Source organism: Mus pahari, chromosome 7 (genome assembly GCF_900095145.1).
Source record: "Mus pahari chromosome 7, PAHARI_EIJ_v1.1, whole genome shotgun sequence".
Classification (NCBI taxonomy): Eukaryota; Metazoa; Chordata; class Mammalia; order Rodentia; family Muridae; genus Mus; species Mus pahari.
The window spans coordinates 4,008,796-4,034,781 of record NC_034596.1 but is presented as its reverse complement, the minus strand read 5'-3'; the positions used below and the strand labels follow the sequence as shown (position 1 = coordinate 4,034,781).

Below are 25,986 nucleotides of genomic sequence, written 5' to 3'. Positions count from 1 at the left end.
CGCCTTCTCGACCCGCCTCCCGCCCAGGCCGGAGGGCCGCACTCCTCCGTGCTGTTCCGCGAGGTGCGCGCGCGTTCTCGTCTTCCCCGCTGGCCGAGGGGCGCGTGGGGGCGCCGCCGCGTCCCAGGAGACAGAGGTCCGAACGCCCGCGCGTTCTGAATCCACGGTCTCGGGCTGAGGCCGCAGGCTGTGGTGCAGAGAGCCGAAGGGCCTGCCCACCGCCAGAGGGGGCTGAAGGGCCTGTGGAAGCCTGCACGGCAGGACGGCCCGCGCACGCGGTCTGTTTCGGAGCCGGCGACTCGCGAATCTGGGACCGGGTACTCCCTGGTGAGCGGGCCTGGTACCCTAGATCCATCGTGGGCGCAGACCCACAAGTCCCCTTCTCCCTCACATGCAGGCCCCGGGGAGGGCTTTGGATCTCTCGGATCTTGAAGGTCCCAGATTCCCTTCTTTCTCCGAGTTCATTTGTCAGTAGCTTGAAAGCGACAACTCAACATTCATGTCATATCAAACCTAGAAAAATGCTGGGAACTAGATTCCTAGCCAGGAGGGTTTCAAGAGAGCCCTGTTTCAAGCCAACTGGAAGGGACACATGGACTGGCAGTTTTCCAAGACTCGTTCCATAAGTGCCCAAGGTCATGAGTGTTGATTAAACCGCAGAGAAAATTACTGTGAATTTTAATTACAAAATAAATGCTATTTTAGCTTTTCTAGGGACTCTGTTACTTGATGACCACAATGAAAAATAGGAGCCAAGATGATATGGTAACTGGCACACTCCCCAAGCTCAAGAGCTCCAAAGAATGGTTGGAACCACAGTCGCTTTCTTTTATGGAGGTATAGTTGTCTGACTGTTGAGGTCCTTGCTTAGAGAGGTGCCTTGTGCATAAGGTTTTTTCTTCTATTTTACTCTATTGGATAGACCCTATCTATCCCCTTTGCTCTTCTAACTTTGTTACTTACTTTACTTTTTAAGAGCTTAAAGTAGAATCATAAACCATTGATTATAAATTTTAACAATATAACCAAGCCGTTAAAAACCTACTTAAACTTCACTTGATGTTAGCCAAAAGGCCGAGAAGCGCTGTACTTAAACTTCAATATGTTGTATTTTTTTTCCTAAAGAGTTTTATTAAGGTATAGTTGGTATGAAATATACACTTGAAATGCATAATGATAAATTTTAACATGTGTATGTTCCTGAAGCCATTTTCACATATCAAGATAATAAACACATTGACTATTCCCAGTTTTCTCATCGAGTTCTTTTGGAGTACCCCCCTCACACTTCCCTCATTTCCTGTAACCATTCATTATGGTTTTGCCTATTTTAAAAAAAATTTATGCAGTGAAAACTTATGTATTCTTTTTTGTTTTGTTTTGTTTCTTGTTTGTTTGTTTGAGACAGGGTTTCACTGTATAACACTGGCTGTCCTGGAACTGGTTCTGTACACCAGGCTGGTCTGAAAAAAAATCAAGAGATCTGCTTGCCTCTGCCTCCAGAGTGCCTGGTTCCTATGTATTCTCTCTCTCTCTCTCTCTCTCTCTCTCTCTCTCTGTATAGCCCTGGCTGTCCTGGAACTCACTTTGTAGACCAGGCTGGCCTGGAACTCAGAAATCTTCCTGCCTCTGCCTCCCAAGTGCTAAGATTAAAGGCGTGCATCACCACTGCCTGGCTCAGTATCCTTTTTAGTCTATTCACAAGGATATGTAACTTCTACCACTCTCTTAATTCCAGAATTTTTTTCATCATTCCTAAAAAAAAACAACTATATTCATTGGCAGTCACTCTTCTTTCTTTGCCCTTTAGTTATTGGTAACAGTAATCTACTTTCTAACTCTGTAGATTTGCATGTTCTAGAAATTTATACAATTGAGTCCTATGTAATATGTGATCCTTTCATGTGAAATAATGCTTTCCAGGTTCATCCGTGTTGTATCATGGTCTTTTAAGTTATACATTATCTGTGTACAGGTGTTGGTGTAGGTCAGAAGGAGGTGTTGGGCTCGGTAGAGCTGGAATGGTTTTAAGCTGCCTGATGAGTGTACTGCAAACTGAACTCCCGCCTGGAAGAGCAGCAAGCACTCTTTTTTTTTTTATTAGATATTTTCTTCATTTACATTTCAAATGCTATCCCGAAAGTTCCCTATTCCCTGCCCCGGCCCCTGCTCCCCTACCCACCCACTCCCACTTCTTGGCCCTGGCCTTCCCCTGTACTGGGGCATATATAGTTTTCAAGACCAGGGGCCTCTCTTCCCAAGCAGCAGGCACTCTTAACCGCTGAGCTGCCTCTCTAGTCCCTACTTCATGCTGTTTATGATGAAGTCCTGGTACAGTGCATGGATACCACATTTTATTGCATCAGTGGACTAACATTTAAACTGTTTCTAGGGTTTTGTTATGAACATTGCTCTCAGGAACATTTGTGTATGACTTTTAGTTTGGACATGTTTTCAGTTCTCTTGTAAGTCACTGGCTTGGACTCACTGGGTCAAATAACTCTATACATAACTTTTTGGGAAACCAGCAAAGAGATTCCCCACAGCAGCTGTGCCATTTCATTATAAAGTCCCAGCAATGTATGATGGCTCTAATTTCTCCACTACTTGAAGTTTATTGGATTTCTTGTATCTGTTGGCTTACAGGTTCCAAAATGCCCTTCTTCTTTCAGGTATTCTTCCCTTCCCTCCCTTGGCACCCCACTTCCTTCCCTCCCTTTTGTCTCTTGGACAAGGTCTCTGTGTTATCTCTGCTGTCCTCAAATTCTAGTCCTCCTGCCTCAGCCTTCTTGGGGCTGGGTTTCCAGGCACATGTTGCTAAGTCTGGGTCTGAAGTGAATTATTCCTAATGCTATATACTTTCACATTTACTGATTCTTATTTATGTCATCCCCAATCTTCTGATAAACTCACGGAAACTTGTTTCTTTGGAAAATTTAAGAACTGGATTTTTCCACTGTTTTTTTTTTTTCTTCTTGCTTCTGTTTGTCTGCTAAGTCTGTCTATTCATTGTTAGCATTTTTTGGAAATATCCCTCTCCACTTTTCTCTTTGGATAGGACCTCACTGTATTGCATAGCCTGGTCTTCAATCCTTTGTCTCCTTGTAGCAGCCTCCCTAGTACCTAGAATAACTGGAATTAGGGCTTGTGTATGAAGCTGTACTCCTGAAGTCTTTATCTTTCAGTTACAAGATATGGACCATCCCAGTTTCTGCTGATTTTTTTTCTTAAGTATGGGTCACATTTTCCTTTTCCTCTGTATCTAGTAATTTTAGCTCCTATTTTAGACATTATGAATGATAGGCATTATACAGGACCTGGCTTCTTTTATGTCATAAAGAATATTGAATTTACCAGGTAATTGACTTTGCAGAGTTCAGGCTCTAAACTTTGTCAGTTAGCAGCCGCTGACACTGCTTTACTCTTCGTAGGCTTTAGTTGGGCTGCATGAAGCCCTGTTCACAGACAGTTCAGGTGGCTCAGTGAGAGAGCGTTTGCTTAGTGTGAATCAGGCTCATCTCCACCACTGTTAGGGAAGAAAGCCTTCCATAACTGCCATGAACTGTGCTTTCTAATTCTTCAACCAGTGCGATCACATGTGTGTGAGGTTTAGCTACCTCCACTAGCTCTGGTTGAAACTAGTTTGGCAAAAGGAGGTGGAGCCTTTTGGTCATGCTCCAGTGTCTTCAGATTTTCAGATTGCTCTCTCTCTCTCTCTCTCTCTCTCTCTCTCTCTCTCTCCATATATATATATATATATATATATATATATATATATATATACACATACATACATACACACACACATATACATTGTTTTTGGTCTGGAGCTACAATATCAATCCACTATCAATATTACTTGAGGACAGCAGTCTTGTCAGAATCAGCAACTTTCTGTGCAAAAGGAGGAAAGAAAATAAATAGAATAAATTGTGAAGTCAAGGGTATTGTTTCACACATGTAATCCTTGCACTTAGGAGGTTACGGCAGGGGGATCACAAGTCTGAGACTTCTGAGCAAGTTTTAGGACATGTTATAAATACATAGCCAGATCCTGTTCCCTAAAAAATATTAGACACACATTTGAGTTTGAATTGTGGTCCAGTGGGTATGGGGATGCACTTTAATCTCAGTACTCAGGAGGAAGAGGCAGGTGGATCTCTGTGAATTTGAGGCCAGCCTGGGGTACACAGTGAGTTCCAGGTCAGCCAGGGCTATATATTGAGACCCTGACTCAAAATCAAACAACAGCAAAACTCCATTAAACCTACACAAAAATACATAAATTTAGTAGGTGATTACAAGATCTTCATGAATGATAAATGTATTTATTCATTTATTTGTTATATTTATGTTCCTATTGCCTTTGAGAAAAAAAATGTTTCAGTGTACTAAGCAACCGGTCAGTTGTCATGGAAAATTAGTTAAGGAACATAAGATGGACTAGGTTGGTGGCACAGGACTGTACTCCCAGCACTTGGGAGACAAGGAATGGATTGATACTAGTTTGAGGTCAGCCTGGGCTACATTATAAGATCCTGTCTTAAAACAATGTAGGAAGACTTTAAGGACAAATGTCTTTGTATTTCAATACTCTATTCTTAAATTTTATAAAGATCCAGCCACATTTTAATAATACTTTTACATTTCTTGTAATTTTGTAGATAAAAATCCATTATGCAATTTATCCACGATCCTTACATTTCAGTTTTTAAAAAGCAATCTCAAAAACAAATCAACAGGCAAATTTATAATCAAAAAGTAAGCAGGGGAGTATGACATAGAATGCACCCACCTTTAGACCTTATGCTGTTATATCTCGGTGTTTGTTTCTAGGCATAGCTTTGCCTAAGGTGGTGCTAAGCTGGCATAGCCTTACATTAAATGTACAGCAAGAATAGTCTGTCTTCTATAGTTAAGATGCCTCAAATAGAGGCCTGTGCATATCTGTCTTAGCCCAGGAAGGTGAAAACATTTCATCAGGTATGGGAGAAGATGGTTCAAACTGACATGGCTCTGGGAAAGTCATTTGACTGTCCTTGGACAGAAAATATCTGTGAGATGAATTATTTCTTACCTTGGAATGAGCTGTAACCAAGAGCGGAAAGATCAAAATAGTATTTGAAAAAGAGCTTCGTGATACAGAAAGTTGGATTTACAGAGAACGCTTCAGGGATATGCCTGCCACATAAAAGTATGATAGGCACAGATAATGCTAATGATCTTTTAAGATTTGATTTTTGGACTAATTCTTTTCTTGTAGGCTTTAGCTAAAGAAGATACTGATGCAGCTGTTCAATCAATTTTATATAGAGAAAATTATATAATGAAGGTAAGAATTGGCTACAAAATGCATCTTAAATATTTTTTTCACTTTCAATGTAGTATTTACTCAAGAATTTTGAGTAAAGTTCAAAGTTTTAGATAATATAGAAAATAAAACTAAAAGTACCCATTAGCAATTGGGGTTAAGTGGAGGACAGCTCTGAGGGTGTGCTAGTGGTTGCCAGGCTCCCGGACTTCAGAGGGCTTCTTCAACACTTCACAGGCAGGTATGTGCACTCACGTATATATGCAAACATAAAATGATTCTTCTAGAATGACTTCATTTACAATATATAGTATATTGCTTATGTTGTTTCTCCTCCCAATGTGTAGTATATTTAATTTATTTTGTTTAAATAAATCTTTTATTTTTATTACTATTATTTTTACAAGATTTATTTATTTATTTTATATGAGTACACTGTAGCTGTCTTCAGACACACCAGGAGAAGGCATCAGATTCCACTTCAGATGGTTGTGAGCCACCATGTGGTTACTGCAATTTGAACTCAGGACCTCTGGAAGAGCAGTCAGTGCTCTTAACTGCTGAGCCATCTCTCCAGCCCTTTATTTTTATTATTATAGATGTGTATATGTGTATGATATGTTTATATGAACACACATGCTACAGCATACATGTGCAGGTCAGAGGACAACTTTGTGGAATTTGTTCTCTTCTTCACCTTTATATGGGTTCTGGGATCACATTCAGGTGGCCATGCTTGTGTGACAAGTGTCTGTACCGGCCTACTCATCTCATGCCCCGTGTATTTGTTATCAGGAAGGGTGGGCATGTTGGCTCCATTGTCCATGTAGCCTTGGTTTTGGCAGTGTGTGCCAAATGGAGAAAGGTAAAGGTGAATGAATGGGTCGTTCTGAGGAATAATTGAATCTTATACAATTTTAGGATATAAAAGCTTCAGGAAGATATGTTTGTCTTTCTGTCACTGTTTACTAGGAACTAGATAAGTATTTACATCATCATGACTTCTTAAACACAAGAAGAAAAGAGATGTTGTATAAAAAGTGGGTTGAACGTGTGGCAGATCCTCTCCAGAAGAAAATTATAGAAAAAGTTCATTCACATAAGAACATTAAAAAGAGGAGACATCAAGAATTAGACAATTTTTTGAAACATTCAAATAAGAAGGTACTAAGAGATTGTTATATACTTTTTATACTGGTTTAAAAAATCAATCTTTCTTCACTTTCTCTTTAGTTATCCTAATAGTCTGCCTCTTTCTCTTCTATTTATATCTGATCTATACTCTAATATATATATAGTATATTCTTTTAAAAATTAAATTGTATTTATTTATTCATGTACCTCCGTGTGTGTGTGTGTGTGTGTGTGTGCGTGTGCGTGTGCGTGTGTGTGTGTGTGTGTGTGTGCATGCTTGTGCATGTGTGTGTGTTTATGTTCATGAGCTTGCAGGGAAGTCTGAGTTCTTTCCATTGTGTTAGTTCTGGGGATTGAACAGAAGTCGTCCGATGGTGGTAAAGGGCCTTTACCTACTGAGCCATCTTCTGTATGAAGGGATGTTATTGATGCTGCTGTTTTATATAAGACTGGAACTGTGTGGGACAGGGACTGGAGCTCAATGCCTCAGTTTTGTCCCTTATAACTGAGGGGTAGGAGGTTCAAACTGGTTAACATTTGAGTTCTGATATCCTCAAATTTAATTGTGTACCTCTTTCTATCTTTTTTTTTCTTCTTCTTTTCGTGTACCTCTTTCTTATGTGTGGTTTTACTTCCTTTTTATAGGGAAATGCATTTATAGAGCATTATGATCCAAAAGAATACGATCCTTTTTATATGAGCAAAGAGGACCCCAATTTTCTGAAGGTAGGCAGGTTTCTTAACTGTGATAGTATTGTCTGGTTGTTCTGAGCAGCCGTAACATATGCATTGCCTTGTAGTGACTTATGAAAGTTTAGTAGCATTGTGAAAGTGCTTTCCTAGCTTCATATATTACAAAGTAATAAATAACTCAAAGGCCAAAGATGAGTTAATTTCTAGAAAACGTAAAAATTCTGTATAATAACTGAATAATAGGAAATGCTTATTTAAACATTTTAAAAAACTTTAAAACTTGCTACAACAGTAATACATTCTTTTATTTTGTGTGTTTGTTTGTGTTTTGACAGAGGGTCACTCTTGTAGCATTGGCTGTGCTGGAACTCATTATATAGACCAGGCTGGCCTCATAGAGGTCCACCTGCCTCTGCCTTCCTTGTATTTGGATTAAAAACATGCACTACCACACTCTTATAACAAATGAGAAAACTGATTTAAAAAATACTGAAAATTTTATCACCCAAAACTAATTGCTTGTATTCTTATATACCTTTCTGGATTTAATTAATTAATTAATTAATTTGGTGTTAACCAAATGTTTGCTTTTCTTTCTATATATTAAGCATATGTTCTACCACTGAGCTATACCCCTAGCCCTACGGTTTCTTACGTTCATCTCCACTGCTGCTTTGTAAGGTAATTCAAGCCGAGGCAGTACAACACAGATAGGTCATTTCTGAAGGCCATCAGCTGTGAATAGCAGACCTTACAGGAGTCTCTAGTCATTCACCACAGCTTGCTATGCTCTTACAAATGATTTTATGATCCCTATCTCGGTAGCTAGGTTCTATTTTTCCTTAGTGCAAGTTACTAGAAGTAGAATTGATAAGTTCATATTACCAAACTGTCTGCATGATAGGGTGTATATACTGAAACTATCATCTATTTTTTATATTTTACTAATAGTGGATATTATAGAACAAAGGAACTTCCCAATAAAACTGCCTTGGGTCATAAGACACTTTTAATCTACTGGTATTTTTACAATGCCCCCCCTTCCTCTGAATTTGTGTGTGTGTGTGTTTTGCTATAGACCCTATTCATAGTTGGGAATTAGAGTTTAGTCTTAAACATACTAAGTGGTAACTAACATAGAGGTGGAGCTGTGACTTGAAACCAGAGTTGTTAATTCTCTTATTAGTCAATTTCTGCTGCTATAACAAAATACTTTGGACTATGTAATTTATAAACAACAAAAAGTAATTGTCCATGATTCTGAAGGCTAGTGTGGTAGCTCAAACAAGAATGGACCTCATAGACTTGTATATTTGAATACTTGGTCCTCAGTTGGTGGAACTGTTTGGGAAGGATTAGGAAGTGTGGCCTTGTTGGAGGAGCTGTGCCACTGGGTGGGCTTGAAGTTTCAAAAGATTCAGTGCTGTTCTCAGTGTGCCTTCTGCTTTGTGGCTGTGGATTAAGATGTGAGCTCTCAGTGGCTGCTCTAGCCATGTACCTCTGTGTCCTTAATCTGCCATCATAAACTTTTAGCCTTTTGGAACTGTATGCCCAGTTAAACTCTTTCTTTTATAAATTTCCTTGTCATGGGTTTTATCACATTAATAGAAAAGTAACCAAGAAAGCTAAGAAGTAAGATGAGGCTGTCAACACATCCTGTGTCTAGTGGAGACCAGTCTTAAAGGATGGCAATTTCAATATGTCTTCACATGGTATAAGAACAAAGCAAGCCTTTTTCAGGAGGGTCCTACCCATTGATCTAATCAAGTCCTAAGAGTCCTCCCCTTTATGACATTGCATTGTTGCATTGCTGATTAGTTATCAACATATGAATTAAGGAAGGGACACAGACATCTACAATGTAGTTTCAACTGAATTCCATATTTTCTTTTTAAAGTAATCTGAATCCTTGGGATTTTAGTAGCTGTTCTTAGCTTGAGTTCTGTGGACACTTGGGATCAGCTGTTTCCATAACAGTGCTAAGTGTTTGCTTTTCCCATTGTGATGAATTTGTACTCATAGGATCAAAAGCCATGGCAGTAAAACTGTTCCCACCACAGGATGATGTGTCCCATTACCAGATTGTGCTTATAGTAAGAAGTATGTTGTCATATACAACAAAAATGAATGTAATTTCACTTACATTCTTGGAAGAGCAGCTAAATTTTTGATTATGCAAACTACTTTTTTTTTACATTTTGAAACAACTTTAATATATGCTTAGCTGAACCATTACTCTCTTGCATTTAAAAAATAGATAGAAATAGATATTGTACTTTGTCATATGTTATTTGGAAATTCTTAATGAAGTGGCTAAATAGAGTTCATTAACATATGTATTAGCTCACATATCACTTTCTGAAATTTCTATTATTATTGTGTGTATATGGCATGTCTGTACATGCATTGCCATGGTGTGTGGTGAGCTAAGAGGATAAGTTTGGGAATGAGTTCTCTCCTTCCTTGTGTGGCAAGCCTGAATCCTGAGCTATCTTACTGGCTCCACTTACCACCGTTTAAAGAGAACACTTAAGATCCACTTTCAGCAATTTGAAATAATATAGATCATTAATATTAACTATAGTTACCATATTTCACAATCAATTTTTATTTTTTAGATGTCCTTTAAAGTTTATATGTGTGTATTCTGTATGGGGGATATCTGCATGTGAGTGCTCACAGAAGGCAGAAGAATGCATTAGATCCTTTGAAGCTAGAGTTACAGGCTGTTATGATCTGCCTAACATGAGTGCTGCTGGAATCTGAACTCGGGACTTCTGGAAGGGCAATATGTGCTCTTAACTACTGCTAAACCTATGCTCTACCTCTGTCCCCCCACCCCTTTCTGAGACAGGATCTCGCTGTATAGTTTTGTTTAGCTGTCCTGAAGCTCACTATGTAGACCCAGCTGACCTTGGATGCACAGAGATCCATCTGTCTGTCTGCAGTACCACATCTAGGACTGTCTGAAAAAAATTATGGTTGCATTCAAGTAATTTGTTTTTGTTTTTTTTCAAGACAGGGTTTCTCTGTGTAGCCCTGGCTGTCCCGGAACTCACTCAAGTAATTTATTAATGAAGTTTTTATGTGGGTATGGTTGTGCTCTTCTGTAATTGTAACTCCTTTGGCTGACCATGAGGAGCCACAAGTTAAAGTCTAACCTGGGATGGTACAGACACCCTGGAATAAAAAAGAGGTCTAGGATGGCTCAGCTGGTAAAATGTCTGTTGCTCAAACATTAGATAACTTAGGTCAATTGTAGCATTCATATAAAAAGCTGGACATGAAGATGTACACTCCCAGAGGTCAAGACAGATCTTTGGAGTTCACTGAACAGCCAGTCTAGCTTAATCACTGAGCCTCAGGTCACTATGAGAGACCTGGTATCTGAAAGCAAGGAGGATGGCTTCTAAGGAGTGCCCAAGGTTGACCTCTGGCTTCCACATGCATGCACACACCTATACAATTTTTAAAATTATAAATAAAAAGGATGAGTTCAGTGGTAGAATGCTTGCTCAGCCTGTGTAAGGCCTCGTGTCTGATACCCACTATTACAAAGGTGACTTTTTTATTCATGCCATTAAGGATTTTTTTTCATTTTGAGAGGCATTTTATTAGAATTAATTGACTCTCCATATGTCTGAATCATGGAGAAATCGAATATTAATTCAACCCAATGTACAGAAATTCAATATGCATAGGTCTCTTACCTGTGTTTTGTAGTAGGTCCTGAGAAGAGGCAGGCAGATTTCTGAGTTCTAGGCCAGCCTGGTGTACAGAGTGAGTTCCAGGACAGCCAGGGCTGCACAGAGAAACCCTGTCTCAAAAAACAACACAACACAAAACAAAAAAAAAGAGAAGAGTCCCCAAAGCCTTCTAACTCTTGGTAGGGACAGCTTTAAGGTCACACTATTCATCCTTGTAGCCCTATGATGCTGTGCCTCCAGTGCTGGCTGTTTTTGTGGGTTTGCAATTGTTACCCCATGCCTTCAAGCCCAGGCTCTTGCTCAGGTTCTCCCAAGGCTTCAAATGAGAGAACCCAGGGAAATCTCCCATGAGACTGGGTTTCTGCTGTCCTACTCTGTGTTCTTTATGCATGTAATATCTCCTTCAAGGCCTTGCACTTGAATTGTTGCAGTACATAAACACATAATTGTTTTTATTCTCAATTCTGGTGTGTTAAGTAGAGCTATCCATTGTTACCATCTTTCCTCCCTTGTACAGAAAATGGCTCATTTTACTCCTAGCAATAAGGTTCCTGATGGCCTAGAGACAGCCTAGGCCAATCAAAATGAATGCGTCTTCTTTCCTGGCATGGGAAGGACCTGACTTTTAGGAGGCCAGGGGATTGATTCCTTCTTCCGTATCAGTCTACAGCCTCTCTGTATATTTAATATATGTAGCTGTACTCAAGAATTGTTCAACTTAGGGATGGGCATGCAGGCACATTCCTGTAATCCCAGCAGGCAGAAAGCTCAGGCAGGAGGATTTCAAGTTCAAGACCACCCAGGCTACATCTCAAAAAGCAAAACAAAACAACAAAATGGGGCTGGAGGGATGCCCTAGTGCTTAAGAGAACTTGCTGCACTTTCAGAGGACCCAGTTTGATTCCCATGCCAGGTGCCTTATAACTGCCTGTAACTCCAGCTCCAAGGGTCAAATGCTTTCTTCTAGGCTCCAAGGGACACACACACACACACACACACACACACACACACACACACACACACACACGACACATGTATACAGACACATGTATGCATAAATAAAAATAAATATAGGGAAATATTTTGTTAAATCATGTTCCTTTAGCATAGCAAACCATTGTAATATTTGACAAATGAAAGCACACTGCTGTATGGGGAAATGAAGTATGGCTGCTACGTTGAGAGCAGAGCAGGCTAGTTTTCTTCTTTTTCTGAGACAGCATTTTTACTTGAAAGAATGGTTTACAAACCATGGTTATTAAATTTTGGCTGGTTGGTAGACATTTTCTGGAAAATGAACGAAGTTATAACAGTGTTCACTACTAGTGACAAGATGTAACTTTCCAACAGACATTTGACTATTGGAAAACTCACCGGTGCGGGCTAGGCAGTCAATACTATTAGTGAATGTGAGCCTTGTTATTCTACAATGAGATGTATGAGCTCTTGGAAGACCTTATATGCCTCAGACTATAATCCTCCCAGATAACCAATTCATTCTGCTTTGAAGTCATACACAGGGAAAAGATTCATTCTCAATGTTTTCTGGTGTGGCTTTAGATTCCATATCATGACTAACATATAGGAAACTTGGGGATGGAGCGAGGGCTCAGTGGTTAAGAACACTGGCTGCAAGTACTCTCTCAGAGGACATGGCTTGATTATCAGCATACACATGGCAGCTTATAATTGTCTATAATTCCAGTTCCAGAGGGTCTGACGCTTGGTACCTTTGTAGGTACCAAGTAAGCACATGTCAATATATCATGCAGACAGAATATCCATACACATAAAATAAAATAAAAGTAAAAACAAGCAAAAAGGAAACAACCATTCGTTAACTTTGAATAAAGTGTCAAATAAAAATAGTCATACTGGGTCCCATGAGGTTTCTCTGCAGAGAAACCTGCTTGCCACACAAGCCTGACAACTTTACTTCAGACCCTGAGGTCACCATGGAAGATAGCCATTCCTGAAAGTTGACTTCTTACCTCCATATGTGTACCTGTACTTACAAAATACAAACACATAGTTACTAAAAAGAATATCCACAGTGGTGTGAGAACACTGTTAAAATGCTTCTTTCCTAATATGCATGCTATGTGCATTTTTCAGCTTGTTCAACTATAACAAATCAAAGCAGATTATATGCAGAAACAGACTAAAAAAATTTTATTTTAAGCAAGACATTAAAGAAAATTACAAAAGTATAAGACAGTATTATTTAAGTTTTTGTTTTGGAAAATACTATTTTAAAATAAAAGATATTTCAAATATGATAGAATTATTTTTAATTAATAAAATATTTATTAGTCTTAATTTCATATATATATATGTAAATATATATGTCCTTTGGATACAAGTCCTTTGGAGCTATCAACAACTCTTTATGTTTTATTTCTTACATATAGAAAAATAATATGGAATGCAGAGATTGGCATGGTGGCACACCACGAGTTCCAGGCCAACCTGGGCTACATGAGTCCCTGTTTCAGCTAGACCAAACAGATAAATGAAATGCTACATGATTTTATGTGCTCTCCTTACCCAGGGGCCATGCAAATATTTTCTGTATTGTTTCAGTAGTAATATGTGTTCTGATAAAGTGAGCATGATAAGTTTTAAAACTTTTTCAAGAATTACTAGGTTGCAGTATTTTTAACTGGGTTCTGTGGTCCACAAGTAAAGAGCTTAGTCATTATTATGTATCCCAAAATGTAAAAATTTAGTAGTTCCCTTTCATGTATGTGAGTACGCTGTCACTGTCTTTAGACACACCAGAAGAGGGCATGGGATCACCATTACAGATGGTTGTGAGCCGTCATATGGTTGCTGGGAATTGAACTCAGGACCTCTGGAAGAAAAGTCAGTGCTCTTAACCACTGAGCCATCTCTCCAGCCCCCCTAATTCTCTAATTCCCTAGAAACAGGGACATGTGACATAGTTGTTGACTAATCTTAGGATTGCTGTTACTTTCTTTAAAGTTTATGCCTTCATTCATCAAAAGTCACATATAAATAATGCAGATGCTAGTGCTGTTTTGTCCCTACCCAGCATGTTAATGCTTGCTCATCCTGCTCTACACTCTGTAACTTGTGTAAAAGCAAACTGTAGAAGGCAGTCTACTCATTGTTACGTCTGAATAGTCATGGAGTGTGTCACAGCTACCCAAGGAAACAAGTCTGAGCATTACTGGGAAGACACATAGGTGACCTTTCACAGGAGCAGTCCATGACTGTGACGAGCATTACTGGGAAGACACATAGGTGACCTTTCACAGGAGCAGTCCATGACTGTGACGAGCATTACTGGGAAGACACATAGGTGACCTTTCACAGGAGCAGTCCATGACTGTGACGAGCATTACTGGGAAGACACATAGGTGACCTTTCACAGGAGCAGTCCATGACTGTGATGAGCATTACTGGGAAGACACATAGGTGACCTTTCACAGGAGCAGGCCAGTTAATGACTGTGACAGGTTCCAAACGCTTTTGTCTCATGTTGAGTTTTTATTTTAGTAATGTTGACCAGCAAAAGATATTTAATCCTTTAATGCTTTACAAATAATCTAAATTTTGAACATCATGTTAGGTTTTATATAATTATTATATTGCTGGTTGTGTGTTAAGATGTAGATGAACATATAAATATATATTTCCATGTATTAAAGGGAAGTAAATATTTAAATTCAGGGATATATGATAATCACAGCAGAGTTTATGAAGACTAAACCCATACTTTGAAATAAAAGCTAACCTTGCCTTGGGCTGGGTTTAGTTAGTTTAATTAGTAAAGTGCACGGGAGGTAAGTTTGGTTCCCTAACACTCTGTGAAAGACTGACGGCATAGCATAAACCTGTAACCTAGTGCTGGTGAAACAGCCAGACGGATCCTGGAGCTCACTGACCAGCCAGTCTAAACAGTGATCTTCAGGTTCAGTGAGAAACCTTGTCATAAAAAGTAATGCCGAGAATGACAGAAGAAAGCAGCTGACATCAACCGCTAGACTGCACAGAACCATACACATGTATGTGTGTGTGTGTGTGTGTGTATGCACATATATACATACATATATACATACACCCACATTAACATGAACACATGTGTAATACTCCCACACCCCTGGACACACACACACACACACACACACACACACACACACACACACACACAGAGCTAACCTTCCTCTTTGGCTATATGACCTCATTAGAGAAGTGTCAGTGCCCCCATCGCTTTTTAATGTGTTAAAAAATATATAGGGCATATAGTTTATAGGTCCCATATTCATAACTCTTCTGACATAAGAACACACATGGGCGCTTAGGTTGGATTGAATGTTAATACTCACACTGAAGTCCCATCCTCAAAAAATCCTTCTTTTGTAGGTTATCATGCCACCGTTTCGTGACCCCTTGAAAAAAGCCCAATATGACCAGGATGATGAAAAAAGAACCCTTCTGCAGTGTGAGACTGGTACTTAATTCTTATGTGGCTCCTTGCTCACAGGCACTGGCACTTGTGCTTAAGCACGCTCATTTAGGTCACCATTTTTCTTGCAGGCAAAATCTATACAATGAAAGAATTTAAAGAGATCGAGAAGGCCCAGTTGCATTCCAGATTCCCGAGTATTTCTAATTCAAGGCAAAGTATGACTCCAAATGGATGGCTTAAAGTGCCCATGAGTTATATAGAAAGTGAATTTTGTAAAAGGAGCAGGTAATAATTGACATAATAGAAGGTGTGGTCTTCTCAGACATTGAAAATTCTTTCTTGAGATAGTGTTATATTTCAGTAATGATTTTTTAAAATAAAGTCTATTGTACTTCATTGTTCCTCTGTCTGTGATATTTTTCTTGGGTACGCTCAAGAGTCCCCAGCCTTTGTTTTATCAGATAGACTCTGAGCTATCTAAGCTTATTTTACCTTTTCCTCTTAGAGTCTTCTGACATTTTTGTTTTTGTCATTATATATAGTTCATTATTTTTTTTTTGTTTTTGTTTTTGGTTTTTTGAGACAGGGTTTCTCTGTAATGCCCTGGCTGTCCTGGTACTCACTCTGTAGACCAAGCTGGCCTCGAACTCAGAAATCCGCCTGCCCCTGCCTCCCAAGTGCTGGGATTAAAGGCGTGCACCACCATGCCCAGCTATATAGTTCATTAATTTGGGGGGGAGGCTAGACCATAATCACTTCAAATATTTCTTAGGCACAAGTCTATCTATTTGTGGCTGTGGATAATGTCCTCAGGTCTGTAAGTCTTTTGATATTGGTTGACTTTACCTTTTCTTCTCATGTTTTGGTTAGATGATTTCTACTGAGCTGTCTGCAAGTCCATTGAGTGTCCTTGTGTGTGCTGTCTACTGATGAACCATCAAATACATCATCTGTGACATCACGATATTTGGCATTTCCATTAGATTTTTAAATAGTTTTTACCTTTTCTGAAATTCTTCACCATTGATGTATACACTGTTCACTTTTTCAACTAGATTTTTTTCAAAAGCCATACTAATCATAGTTACTTTAATTTCTAATTTGATAGATCCAACATTAGAATCATTTCTGAATTGGCTCAGTCTGGTTCTGTTGATTGCTCTATATCTTCACTGAGCATTTTATTTTACCTATTTTGCATGTCTTATGATTTTATAATTTAAAATTTGTATGTATATGGGTATTTTGCCTGCATGTCTGTTCATGCATTAGGTGTGTGCCTGGTGTCTACAGAGGTCAGACGAGGTATTAGATACTCTGAGCCTGGAGTTCAATGTGAGGTACCATGTGGGTGCTGGGCATTGAACCCGGGTCCCCTGGAGGAGAACCACTATGCTTAACTGCTGAGCCATCTCTTCTTCCCAATGTTTTGTTTGTGTGTTTGCTTTTTGAGACAGGTTCCCACTGTTTCCAGGGCTGGTCTGGAACTCCCATGTACATCAGATTAGCCTCAAACCTACTTCTAGAGATCTTCCTGCTTCTTTTTCCTAAGTGCAGAGTTTAAAGGCATTCACCAGCACATCTGACCTTAATTTTAGATTTTAAAAATTGAATATTAGATATTTAGGATGGAAAAATAGAACAGACTCAGTATTTTTCTTTAGAAACTGACCTGCCTCTTTTGTCACACAGTAGTATTGGGAAACTCGGTTTATTGGTCAGAAGTTGATCTAAGTTTGGGTATTCTTATAGTTGTTGTCTCTACTACTCTATAGACTTTGAGAAACAAAGATTTATTTTATTTATGTATATGTGTATGAAAGTGTGCAATGTGTATGCTGCTCACAGAAGCCGGGAGAGGGTGTCAGAGATAGTTTTAGGCAATTGTGAACTGCCTATGTAGGTGTCGGGAATTGAACCTGAGTCCTCTGAAAGAGAAGCCAGTGCTCTTTATGGCTGATCTCTCTCTCCAGACCCCTGGACAGTTTTTTTTTTTTTTAGAAAGATGTTGTTATTTCTACTTTATAGCCTGCACATGGATCTGTGAGCATGCTGCAGGTTCCTGCAGAGTCTAGAAGAGAGTATTGGCCATCCTGGTGCTGGTGTTACAAGGTAACAGTGAGCTGTCAGAGTGGCTGCTGGGAAACATGCCAGCCCTCTGGAGAAAACTTAGCCGTCCAGCTATTTCTCCAGCCCCAAGATTTTGGTTTTGTTGGTTTGTTTTTCAGTAGGGATGTTGTGTGAGGGTTTCAGGATAATGGTGGAAAAATAAAATAAAAACATTGATGCGATAAAAGAAAAGATTTATATAGTTTCAGTACTTGGAGGGCCAAAAAGAAAGTCAGAGAAAATTGGAAGTCGGAACATGTATCCCGAATGGAGGGCATCGTGCTTATTGGCCACTAATGCTGAACCAGGCCTGCTCTACCACACCTGGCTTTATGACTTCTTCTTCTTCTTCTTTTTGGTTTTGGTTTTGGTTTTGGTTTTGGTTTTGGTTTTGGTTTTGGTTTTGGTTTTGGTTTTGGTTTTGGTTTTGGTTTTTGGAGACAAGGTTTCTCCATGCAGTCCTGGCTGTCCTGGAACTCACTCTGTAGCCCACACTGGCCTTGAACTTAGGATTCCACCCGCCTCTGCCTCCCAAGTGTTGGGATTAAAGGTGTGCACAACCATTTCCTGGCTTCTGTAGGCTTCTTTTTTGTTTATGGTCATCTCTTTCTTTAGGTCAGGGAAGTTTTCTTCTATAAATGTGTTGAAGATGCTTAGTTGCCCTTTGAATTGGGAATCTTCACTTTCTTCTATTCCTTTTATCATTAGGTTTGGTCTTTGCATTATGCCCTGGGTTTCCTGGATGCTTTGGGTTAGGAGCTTTTTGGTTTTGCATTTTCTCTGACTTTGTGTCAGTGTTTTTTAAGTATTTTCTACACCTGAGATTATCTCTTCTATCTCTTGCATTCTTTTGGTGATTCTTGCATCTAGGACTCCTGATCTCTTTCTTAGATTTTCTATCTCCAGGGTTGTCTCCCTAGGTGATTTTTTTTAATTATTATTTTCTTTATTTACATTTCAAATGCTATCCCAAAAGTTCCCTATACTCTTCCCCCCCCCCCGGCCCCTGCTCCCCTACCCACCCACTCCCACTACTTGGCCCAGGCCTTCCCTTGTGCTGGGTCACATAAAGTTTGCAAGACCAAGGGGCCTCTCTTCCCNTTTTTTTTTTTGTTTTTTTGTTTTTTTTTGTTTTTTTAGACAGATCTGATATTTAAGCCTGAACGTGATGAGTAGCTTCTGGGCAAGCTCCAGATTTCTCTGTATAGCCCTGGCTGTCCTGAACTCACTTTGTAGACCAGGCTGGCCTCGAACTCAGAAATCTGCCTGCCTCTGCCTCCCGAGTGCTGGTATGACTTCTTTTTACATTAGAGTATAAGCTCCCTGAGGATAGAGGGAGGATTTCAACTTTGCCCACCTAATCTTGGTTCTCAGAGAACAAAGAACACATCAATCTCCATTAGGGTTTCAAAACCTCTTAAGCAACTAGTATCATTGAAAAGGAACAGCAGTGTTAAGTAATGGTATTTTGAACCATATTTATGGCAGTCAGTTTCTAGCAATAATTAATAATAATTAAATGTAAACTAGCATTGTTTTGCAACATTCTGACACATGTTCTCTTGTTAAAGGTTGAAAGTGAAGATGAATTTTAATGCTAGTAGTTTTGATTTGAGTCCATTGAAAAGGGTGCCTAATTTTCTGGAATACCGGGAGGAAGAAATGATGGTCATTTACAAGTAAGCCTGTTATTCTATAAACCTGCTGTCCTTTCAGTTAAGATGTTTGGCTGTGTTGCCTTCCCTATCACCCTTCCAGGTCACTTGCATTAAGGCCAAGGCCTCAACAATGTTCAGGGTAAGGTAACTTTCTTTGGTTTTTATGGGTTAAAGGAGTAAAGAGCACAGAAGCAGAAAGCATGACAGGGGCTGGGAAATGGTTGACAGCTTGTACTGAAGTTGTGAGAGTCTGAGCGTGAGACTAGTTCTTGTAGGTGTGGCTAGAGTGGAAGGAGCAGTAGAGTGCAGCAGGCTCACAGAACTACGCCTGACCATGGGAGATCTGTTAACTATGCACTGACTTAAAATCAGACAGTTCACACATACAGAAGAGCTGTGTGTGGTAGGGCACACCTGTGAAGTGGACACTTAAGGTTCTTTGGAGAGTCAGTTGTGTTGATGATGTGTTGCTGGGGCAAACACATGAAGGAGTGTTTTCCTGAAGTGGACACGGGTGAGAGACTAAGGCAGACTCGTGAAGGAGCATTTCGCTGAAGCAGACACAGGAGAGGATGCTCTGCTAAAGCAAGCGTGTGAAAGGACATGTGATGAAGGATTCTTTGCTAACAACACACATGTATTGGTTCACCATACATTGTGTAGTTGAGCTGCATTTGTTGGGACTCCATAGAGAGAAATGTACAAAAAAACTTCTGGTGGTGTGCTGCAATTTCTTGCAGCTTCTGCGGACTCAGGCTGATTGGCAGAGTGATGTCAGCTGAGACAGATGCACGTGCTGAGGCAAGACCCATGGAGGACTCATGATGTTTGGAGGGTTTAAATAGGACTCGACGGACAGTGCTGAGGGCTGAGCTAGGCTTGCTGATAGAGCTGGCTGTGCAACGCTTGTGGGTCTCTTCGGTGATCTTCGCTTCCCCGAGAGAGGCACAGCCAAGACCTCCTGGCGTTCCTCCTGGTCCCTCCTGCTGACTCCTGCCAAGGCTGAGGCCTGGCTGTCTCTGCTAGGTAGTGCCTCCGCTGCTGATTCCTGTTTGCTATCCAGACGCTACTGAACTGCTGGTGTATCCATGAAGTGTTTGCAAGTGGATGGAGCTGCTGCTGCTGACCTGTGGACTGAACTGCTGATTTCCAGACAACACAGATGGAAGTTGCTCCAAAGAACCTTTCTAAACAGGTCCACTGCCCATGTATCCTTTCTTTCCACTATCTCTGGTGGGTGGTGGGCTAAAAGGGAGGTTAAAGCATTTGAGAGCCGTCATTAAAAATAGGATTTGAAAAAATTGAAGTTACAGACCTGTGTACTACTGAAGCAGGAAGATCTGGAGTATAGCCTGGGATACATAGCAAGATCCTGTGTGAGAAAATTGTGTGAGGGTAGAGATTACTCTAATTGTAGAGAAAGATAACATCTTATAGTTTGATTATAAATAATATGATCTCCCATCATTGCCACAGAGACTGTAAGATAGTGCGGAGTCTTTTGGAAACAACCTGTCAGTTTTCTAAAATGGCAAACACAAAGTTACCATGTGGGCTACAAGTTCTACTGAGGATTCTATTTGGATGGTGTGTGTGTGTGTGTGTGTGCTCGGGCATGCGTGTGTGACAGAGTTCTTACATGTAGCTCAGTATATCTGCCTGCCTCTACCCCTTGAGTGCTAGGATCAGAGGCATATATCACTATGCCAGCCTACTGCTAGGTTTATATTCAGAAGAAATGAAAAAAAATAGATCTACCTGCAGGCTTTAAGTGTATTCACAGCAGAATTATTCACAAACACTGGAAACTGGATGCTCATCAGCTAATGAACAAATAAACTCAGTGTTGTATACTCAGAGGATACATTACCGATTTACACCATGGATGGACTCAAACCATCATGCTCAGTACACTAAAACCCACACGCTATGTGCTGATTACTCCATGTGAGTGATAAGGAAAGCAAAACACTAGGGAAAGCTTGGTCTGGGGTGAGAGTGGGAGTGTCTGTGACTGGTCTGGGGATGGCAGTGCTCCACAGTAGATCGTGCAGACGACTGCACACCTCCGAGTGTCCTAAAAGACATCACTTTAACCGAAGGTCAGAGTTAAAGTTAAAAACCTAGCAAGGTAGAACAGAATAGAGCTTACCTTCCTCTTTATAGGAGGTTGGACTGTAATTCTCCGTTACTTAATGTGTTGAAGTTAGCTTTATTCTACATTCCCGGAATAAGCCAAGAATGTGGTTAATTAAATACAGTGTGGCAGAAGCTGGAGAGATATTGGAGATGCTTGGCATTGCTGTGCTTAATTGTCTCACAGGCATTAGTGATTTAAAGTAAAAAGAGATTGGACTGGATTCGTGTATGCACCTGTCATCCAACAACATTGGAGGCTGAATCCTAGAGTCTGAGACCAGCCTCCTTGTCCCAGAAAAACTAAGTAGAAACAGATAGTGTTTGGGGTAGAGTTGGTTCTTGTGGACTTCTCAGGGTTCTGACTGTGCAGCTTGATAATACAATCTTTTGTTCATTGGATAGGGGCTAGAAACGAGGAATAAAAAACTGTTGAAACTAGGCCCTATTTATTTGTGTATCAGGGTTCAAAGGGGCCAACTCCTCCATAATCGCTAAGCGCCATGTTTTCCAAGACAGTAAATGCATTTGAGTGAGATTTTAGATAACTAGCATCTTAAAAATAATATTCCAAGCCAGTCAGTGGTGGTGCACGCCTATAATCCCAGCATTCGAGAGACAGAGGTGGGAGGATCTCTGAGTTCTGAGTTCAAGGCCAGCCTGGTCTACAGAACAAGTTCCAGGACAGCCAGGGCTACCTAGAGAAACTCTGTCTGGAAACAAAACAAAACAAAAATAATAGTCCATTTAAATTATATTTATTTATATCTATTTATATCTATTATATATATTTATTTATATCTATCTATATATTTATTATATCTATTGAAAGAGAGGAGGAGAGGGAGGAAGACAGGGAGGGAGGGAGGGAGGGAGGGAGTGGGGACAGTGAGCATGCAGTGTGTACCACAGTACACAGGTAGAGCTCAAAGGTCAACTTGCTAGATTAGTTCTCTTTTCCACCATGTGTGTCCTGTGGAACAAACTCAAGCCATCAGACTCGGCAGCAAGTGTTCTTACCTGTTGCGTCATCTTGTTTATCCCAAAATGAACATCTAACTATAATTTCTATCAATGGTACAAAAAAGGGGGGGATTTGTTTTCATAAACTTCTGAGTATGACCCAGATAAGAATATTGCATTATTTATTTATTTATTTATTTATTTATTTATTTATTATGTGCATGGTGTTCTGTCTGTATATATGCCTGCAGGACGGATGAGGGTGCCAGCCTTCCTTATAGATGATTACAAGTCAATATGTGGTTGCTGAGAATTGAACTCAGGACCTCTGGAAGAGCAGTCAGTGTTCTCAACCTCTGAGACATCTCTCCAGCCCCCATAATATTGCATTTTTTGAGTACTTGGGAACTTCCATTTAGACTAGAGGCTTAAATCTGCCAGTTCTCCCTCGAAAAGGAATAAGACTAGCTTCTGTGCATGGAGAAGTAGCCCAATGGCAGCGGGTATGGAGAAGGCAGGCATTGTGTAATTTTTTGGGGGGGAGGACATAAAAAATTGACATCTGCCTCCAAACTGGACTGGCAACCCCAAAATGACTTGTTCAAGTTCATCCTAATGGGTAAAATGAGTTTATTAGAGCGGCGAGTAAGGATGGATAGACCCACTCTGTCCTCTCTCTTCCCAGTCGCTAACTCCTCCCCGTTACCAGCCATATTTTCTGCAGGGCTTCAAGTATTATGTAGAATTCATGGAAACCTGGGTTTAGAGTGCAACGTAGTGTTAAAGCAGCATAGATAACAACAGGTTTGAACAGTATGAGGCACAGGAAAAAGATCCTGTGAAAGATACCTGTATGTGTGCTCCATCTGTGTGTTTTTTAAAAAAGATTTATTTATAATAATAAACAAGTACACTGTTGCTGCCTTCAGACACACCAGAAGGGGGCGTCAGATCTCGTTACGGGTGTTTGTGAGCCACATGTGGTTGCTGGAATTTGAACTCAGAACCTCTGGAAGAGCAGTCAGTGTTCTTACCCACTGAACCATTTCGCCAGCCTCCATCCATGTTCTCATTAGGGACTCTGCTGGTCCCCACAAACACTTGGGGAGCTGAGGAAGCATGGCTGGTTTAGCTGCAGTCTGCTACAGAGCACAGCTTTGCTGCCTGACAGTCACTCTGACCAGGATCTGGAGGACCAGCTTTACTACATCAGGGTTAGTTTAGGTCGTTAGGCCTTCCCAGGGACAGCAAATGCACAACTCTGAGAGGTCTTCAGGACAAGGACCGTCACTCATTACAGAGCACAGAGGTTTCAGACAAAACTAATGCTGGAGCAAGAAGGTTCTTTGTTTTTTTAATTTTTTCGAGACAGGGTTTCTCCGTGTAGCCCTGGTTGTCCTGGGACTCACTCTGTAGACCAGGCTGGCCTCTAACTCAGAAATCCGCCTGCCTCTGCCTCCCAAGTGCTGGGATTAAAGGCGTGTACCACCATGCCCGACAAGAAGGTTCTTTTTAGTTTTCTTTTCATGAAAATGTGGATTTAAACCAACCACATGGGCTGGTGAGATGGCTCAGTGGGTAAGAGCACCCGACTGATCTTCGGAAGGTCCCGAGTTCAAATCCCAGCAACCACATGGTGGCTCATAACCATCCGTAACGAGATCTGACGCCCTCTTCTGGAGTGTCTGAAGACAGCTACAGTGTACTTACATATAATAAATAAATAAATCTTAAAAAAAAATAAAAAAACAAAAACCGACCACATAAACTTTGATCTTCTACTGAGTTAAATGTTAAAAGGGTTTCTCCTGGTCCTTCTCTGCAGAAACAATGGGCTCTTCTGTCCAGACAATGACGCTCCATGTCTCCAGGAGAGAAAGAACCCAAGTTCCAAAGGGATCACCTCTGAAGGTCACCATTCTGTATCCCTGTGCCAGGAGGTAGAAAGGGATGAGAGCTAACCAGGACGCGGTGAGAGCTGGCAAGGTCGGGCTCAGGTTGTGACACAGGGCAGCACTGGCTGACATCCAAAGCCGCGCGCCCCCGACTCCGTACCGCAGAGGTGGGGCAAAGACGTCACATACGCCAAGGCAGGGTTTGAGCAGCTTCCACAGCTTCCCGCTGCAGCTTCCTTTATTCTCTCTACAGCTCACCCCAACTCTCTACAGCAGTTCAGTTTCTCCCCTCTGCTTCTCAGCTTCCCTGCTTCTCCTCAGCTCCCTTCAGCTTCACCTCAGCTCTGCTCTTTATTCTGGGGTCGCCCAATTTATCCCCTTCCACCCTTTGCACTCGGCTCTCATCACTCATCATCCAGTCAGCATTCAGCACGCTCTATACACGAGCCATGCACACAGACAGGGTGGGTGTTGATAGACCAGTGACTCAATATCATGCTGTATGACGCTATATGTCAGGCGGGCAGCGTGTAATCACTCAGGTGCGCATAATCAGATTTTTGGTAATCAAGCAGGGAATCATGGGGCTTGACAGTGAACCAGGGGGCCGTCTTGGCTCACAAGGCCGCAGCCACGGCCACACCCGCTTCTCACAATCCAAGGCTGATATGGCAGGCTCTTTGTAAGAGAGGAGACAATGGAGCATCCTCCAGTGCATGACAGGGCAGAAGAGACTGAGACGGGCCCTTATTGAGAGGCAGCTTGCTGGAGGTCCAAGGCTCCTGAGTTGACACTGATCTTTATGTTACCTCTACTCCTCCTTTCCATTCCCTTATAGTCAACCCAGGCCCCAGAGTTGTTTCTTTTAATTCAATCAAGAGTTGGTTTTGAAAAGGACCAATACTAAAAGTAGCAAACTTTAAGAACTAAAGTAATAGCTCCCAAATGTAGTGTCTAGAGACCTCTCACCAAGGTAAGTGCGGTGCTGTGGTGTCATTGGACAGACCCAGTCTGACACCACAGGCACAGAGGGTACTCTTACTCTTCAGTCCCCTCCCCACTGCTCTGTGCACGGAGTCAGGCACTTTCAGGAGTGGCTTGACCCCGGAGGGTTTTTTCTTGTGCCCGCGAGAGCGTGTTAAAACCGCCAGCACTATGCTTTCTCTTCTTCTCCAGACATGCTTCAGTGTGCCCCATGTGGCTGCTTGCTCTGTTCCCCTACCTTTTAACAAATAGCTGCTCTGAGTCAGGCTGTATGTAAGGGGCTGGAGCCATAGTGGTGAACAAAACAGGCAAACCTCTGCTCTTGTGGCAAAGATGGGAAACAAGCAAAATAAATGTATAACAGGTGAGTTAACAAAGCAAGGGGAAGAGAATAGATATGGGCGTTCCAGAAAGGTAACAGGTGAGGGCACTGTTTTAAATGGAGAAATCAGGGAAGGCTTCTTGGAAGAGGTGACATTGATAATGAGGGTAGGCCATGAAGAGTTTTAGGGGAAGAGTCTGCATGAAGAGAGATTGGTGTAGGAGGCAGATTGAGTGGAGTGATGTTGACAAGAGGGACTGGAGAGGAGGCAGGTGCCCACTCACGAGAAGCTGTCCCAAAGCTCCGCGGAGGATGCATATCAAAATACCTTTTGGGGTATTTTTTACTTTGTTTTCCTTTTTTTTCCTAATTGGTGGTTGACTAGTTTCTTAGAGACAGGGTATCATAGCTTCATGTAGCCTAGGCTGGCCTTGAACTCTATGTAGTAGCTAAGGAAGGAATTCTTAATCTTTCTATCTCCACCTTCCAAGTGCTAGGATTACAGATATGCACCACTACACCTGACAAGCTTGTACCCAGTGAGACACAGCCAGAACAGAAGCTGGGAGTCCAGCTGGCAGGCCAGGGTACTGGGTCAGGAGCATCATATCCTGAGGCCTCGTGACGGCTGTGTGGTCA

General features: G+C 41.1%; 1 protein-coding gene and 1 non-coding gene across 3 annotated transcripts; one reads left to right on the top strand and one right to left on the bottom strand.

Annotated features, from left to right (window-relative positions):
- Positions 1-78: 78 nt before the first annotated feature.
- Fam228b (family with sequence similarity 228 member B) lies at positions 79-24,218 on the top strand. Of its 2 annotated transcripts, XM_021202746.2 has the most exons (9): positions 79-327; positions 706-837; positions 5,264-5,332; positions 6,284-6,475; positions 7,091-7,171; positions 15,235-15,322; positions 15,409-15,565; positions 18,961-19,068; positions 23,972-24,218. In XM_021202746.2, the coding sequence occupies exons 2-9, from the start codon at positions 730-732 to the stop codon at positions 24,105-24,107; spliced, it is 939 nt and encodes a 312-aa protein (XP_021058405.2). In that variant the 5' UTR covers positions 79-327; positions 706-729; the 3' UTR covers positions 24,108-24,218. The 2 variants fall into 2 exon arrangements, with proteins under 2 accessions (XP_021058405.2, XP_029396860.1); XM_029541000.1 differs by lacking the exon at positions 706-837.
- LOC115064528 lies at positions 13,352-13,456 on the bottom strand. Its single transcript, XR_003844358.1, has one exon. It is a non-coding gene; the product is annotated as a U6 spliceosomal RNA (small nuclear RNA).
- Positions 24,219-25,986: the final 1,768 nt, after the last annotated feature.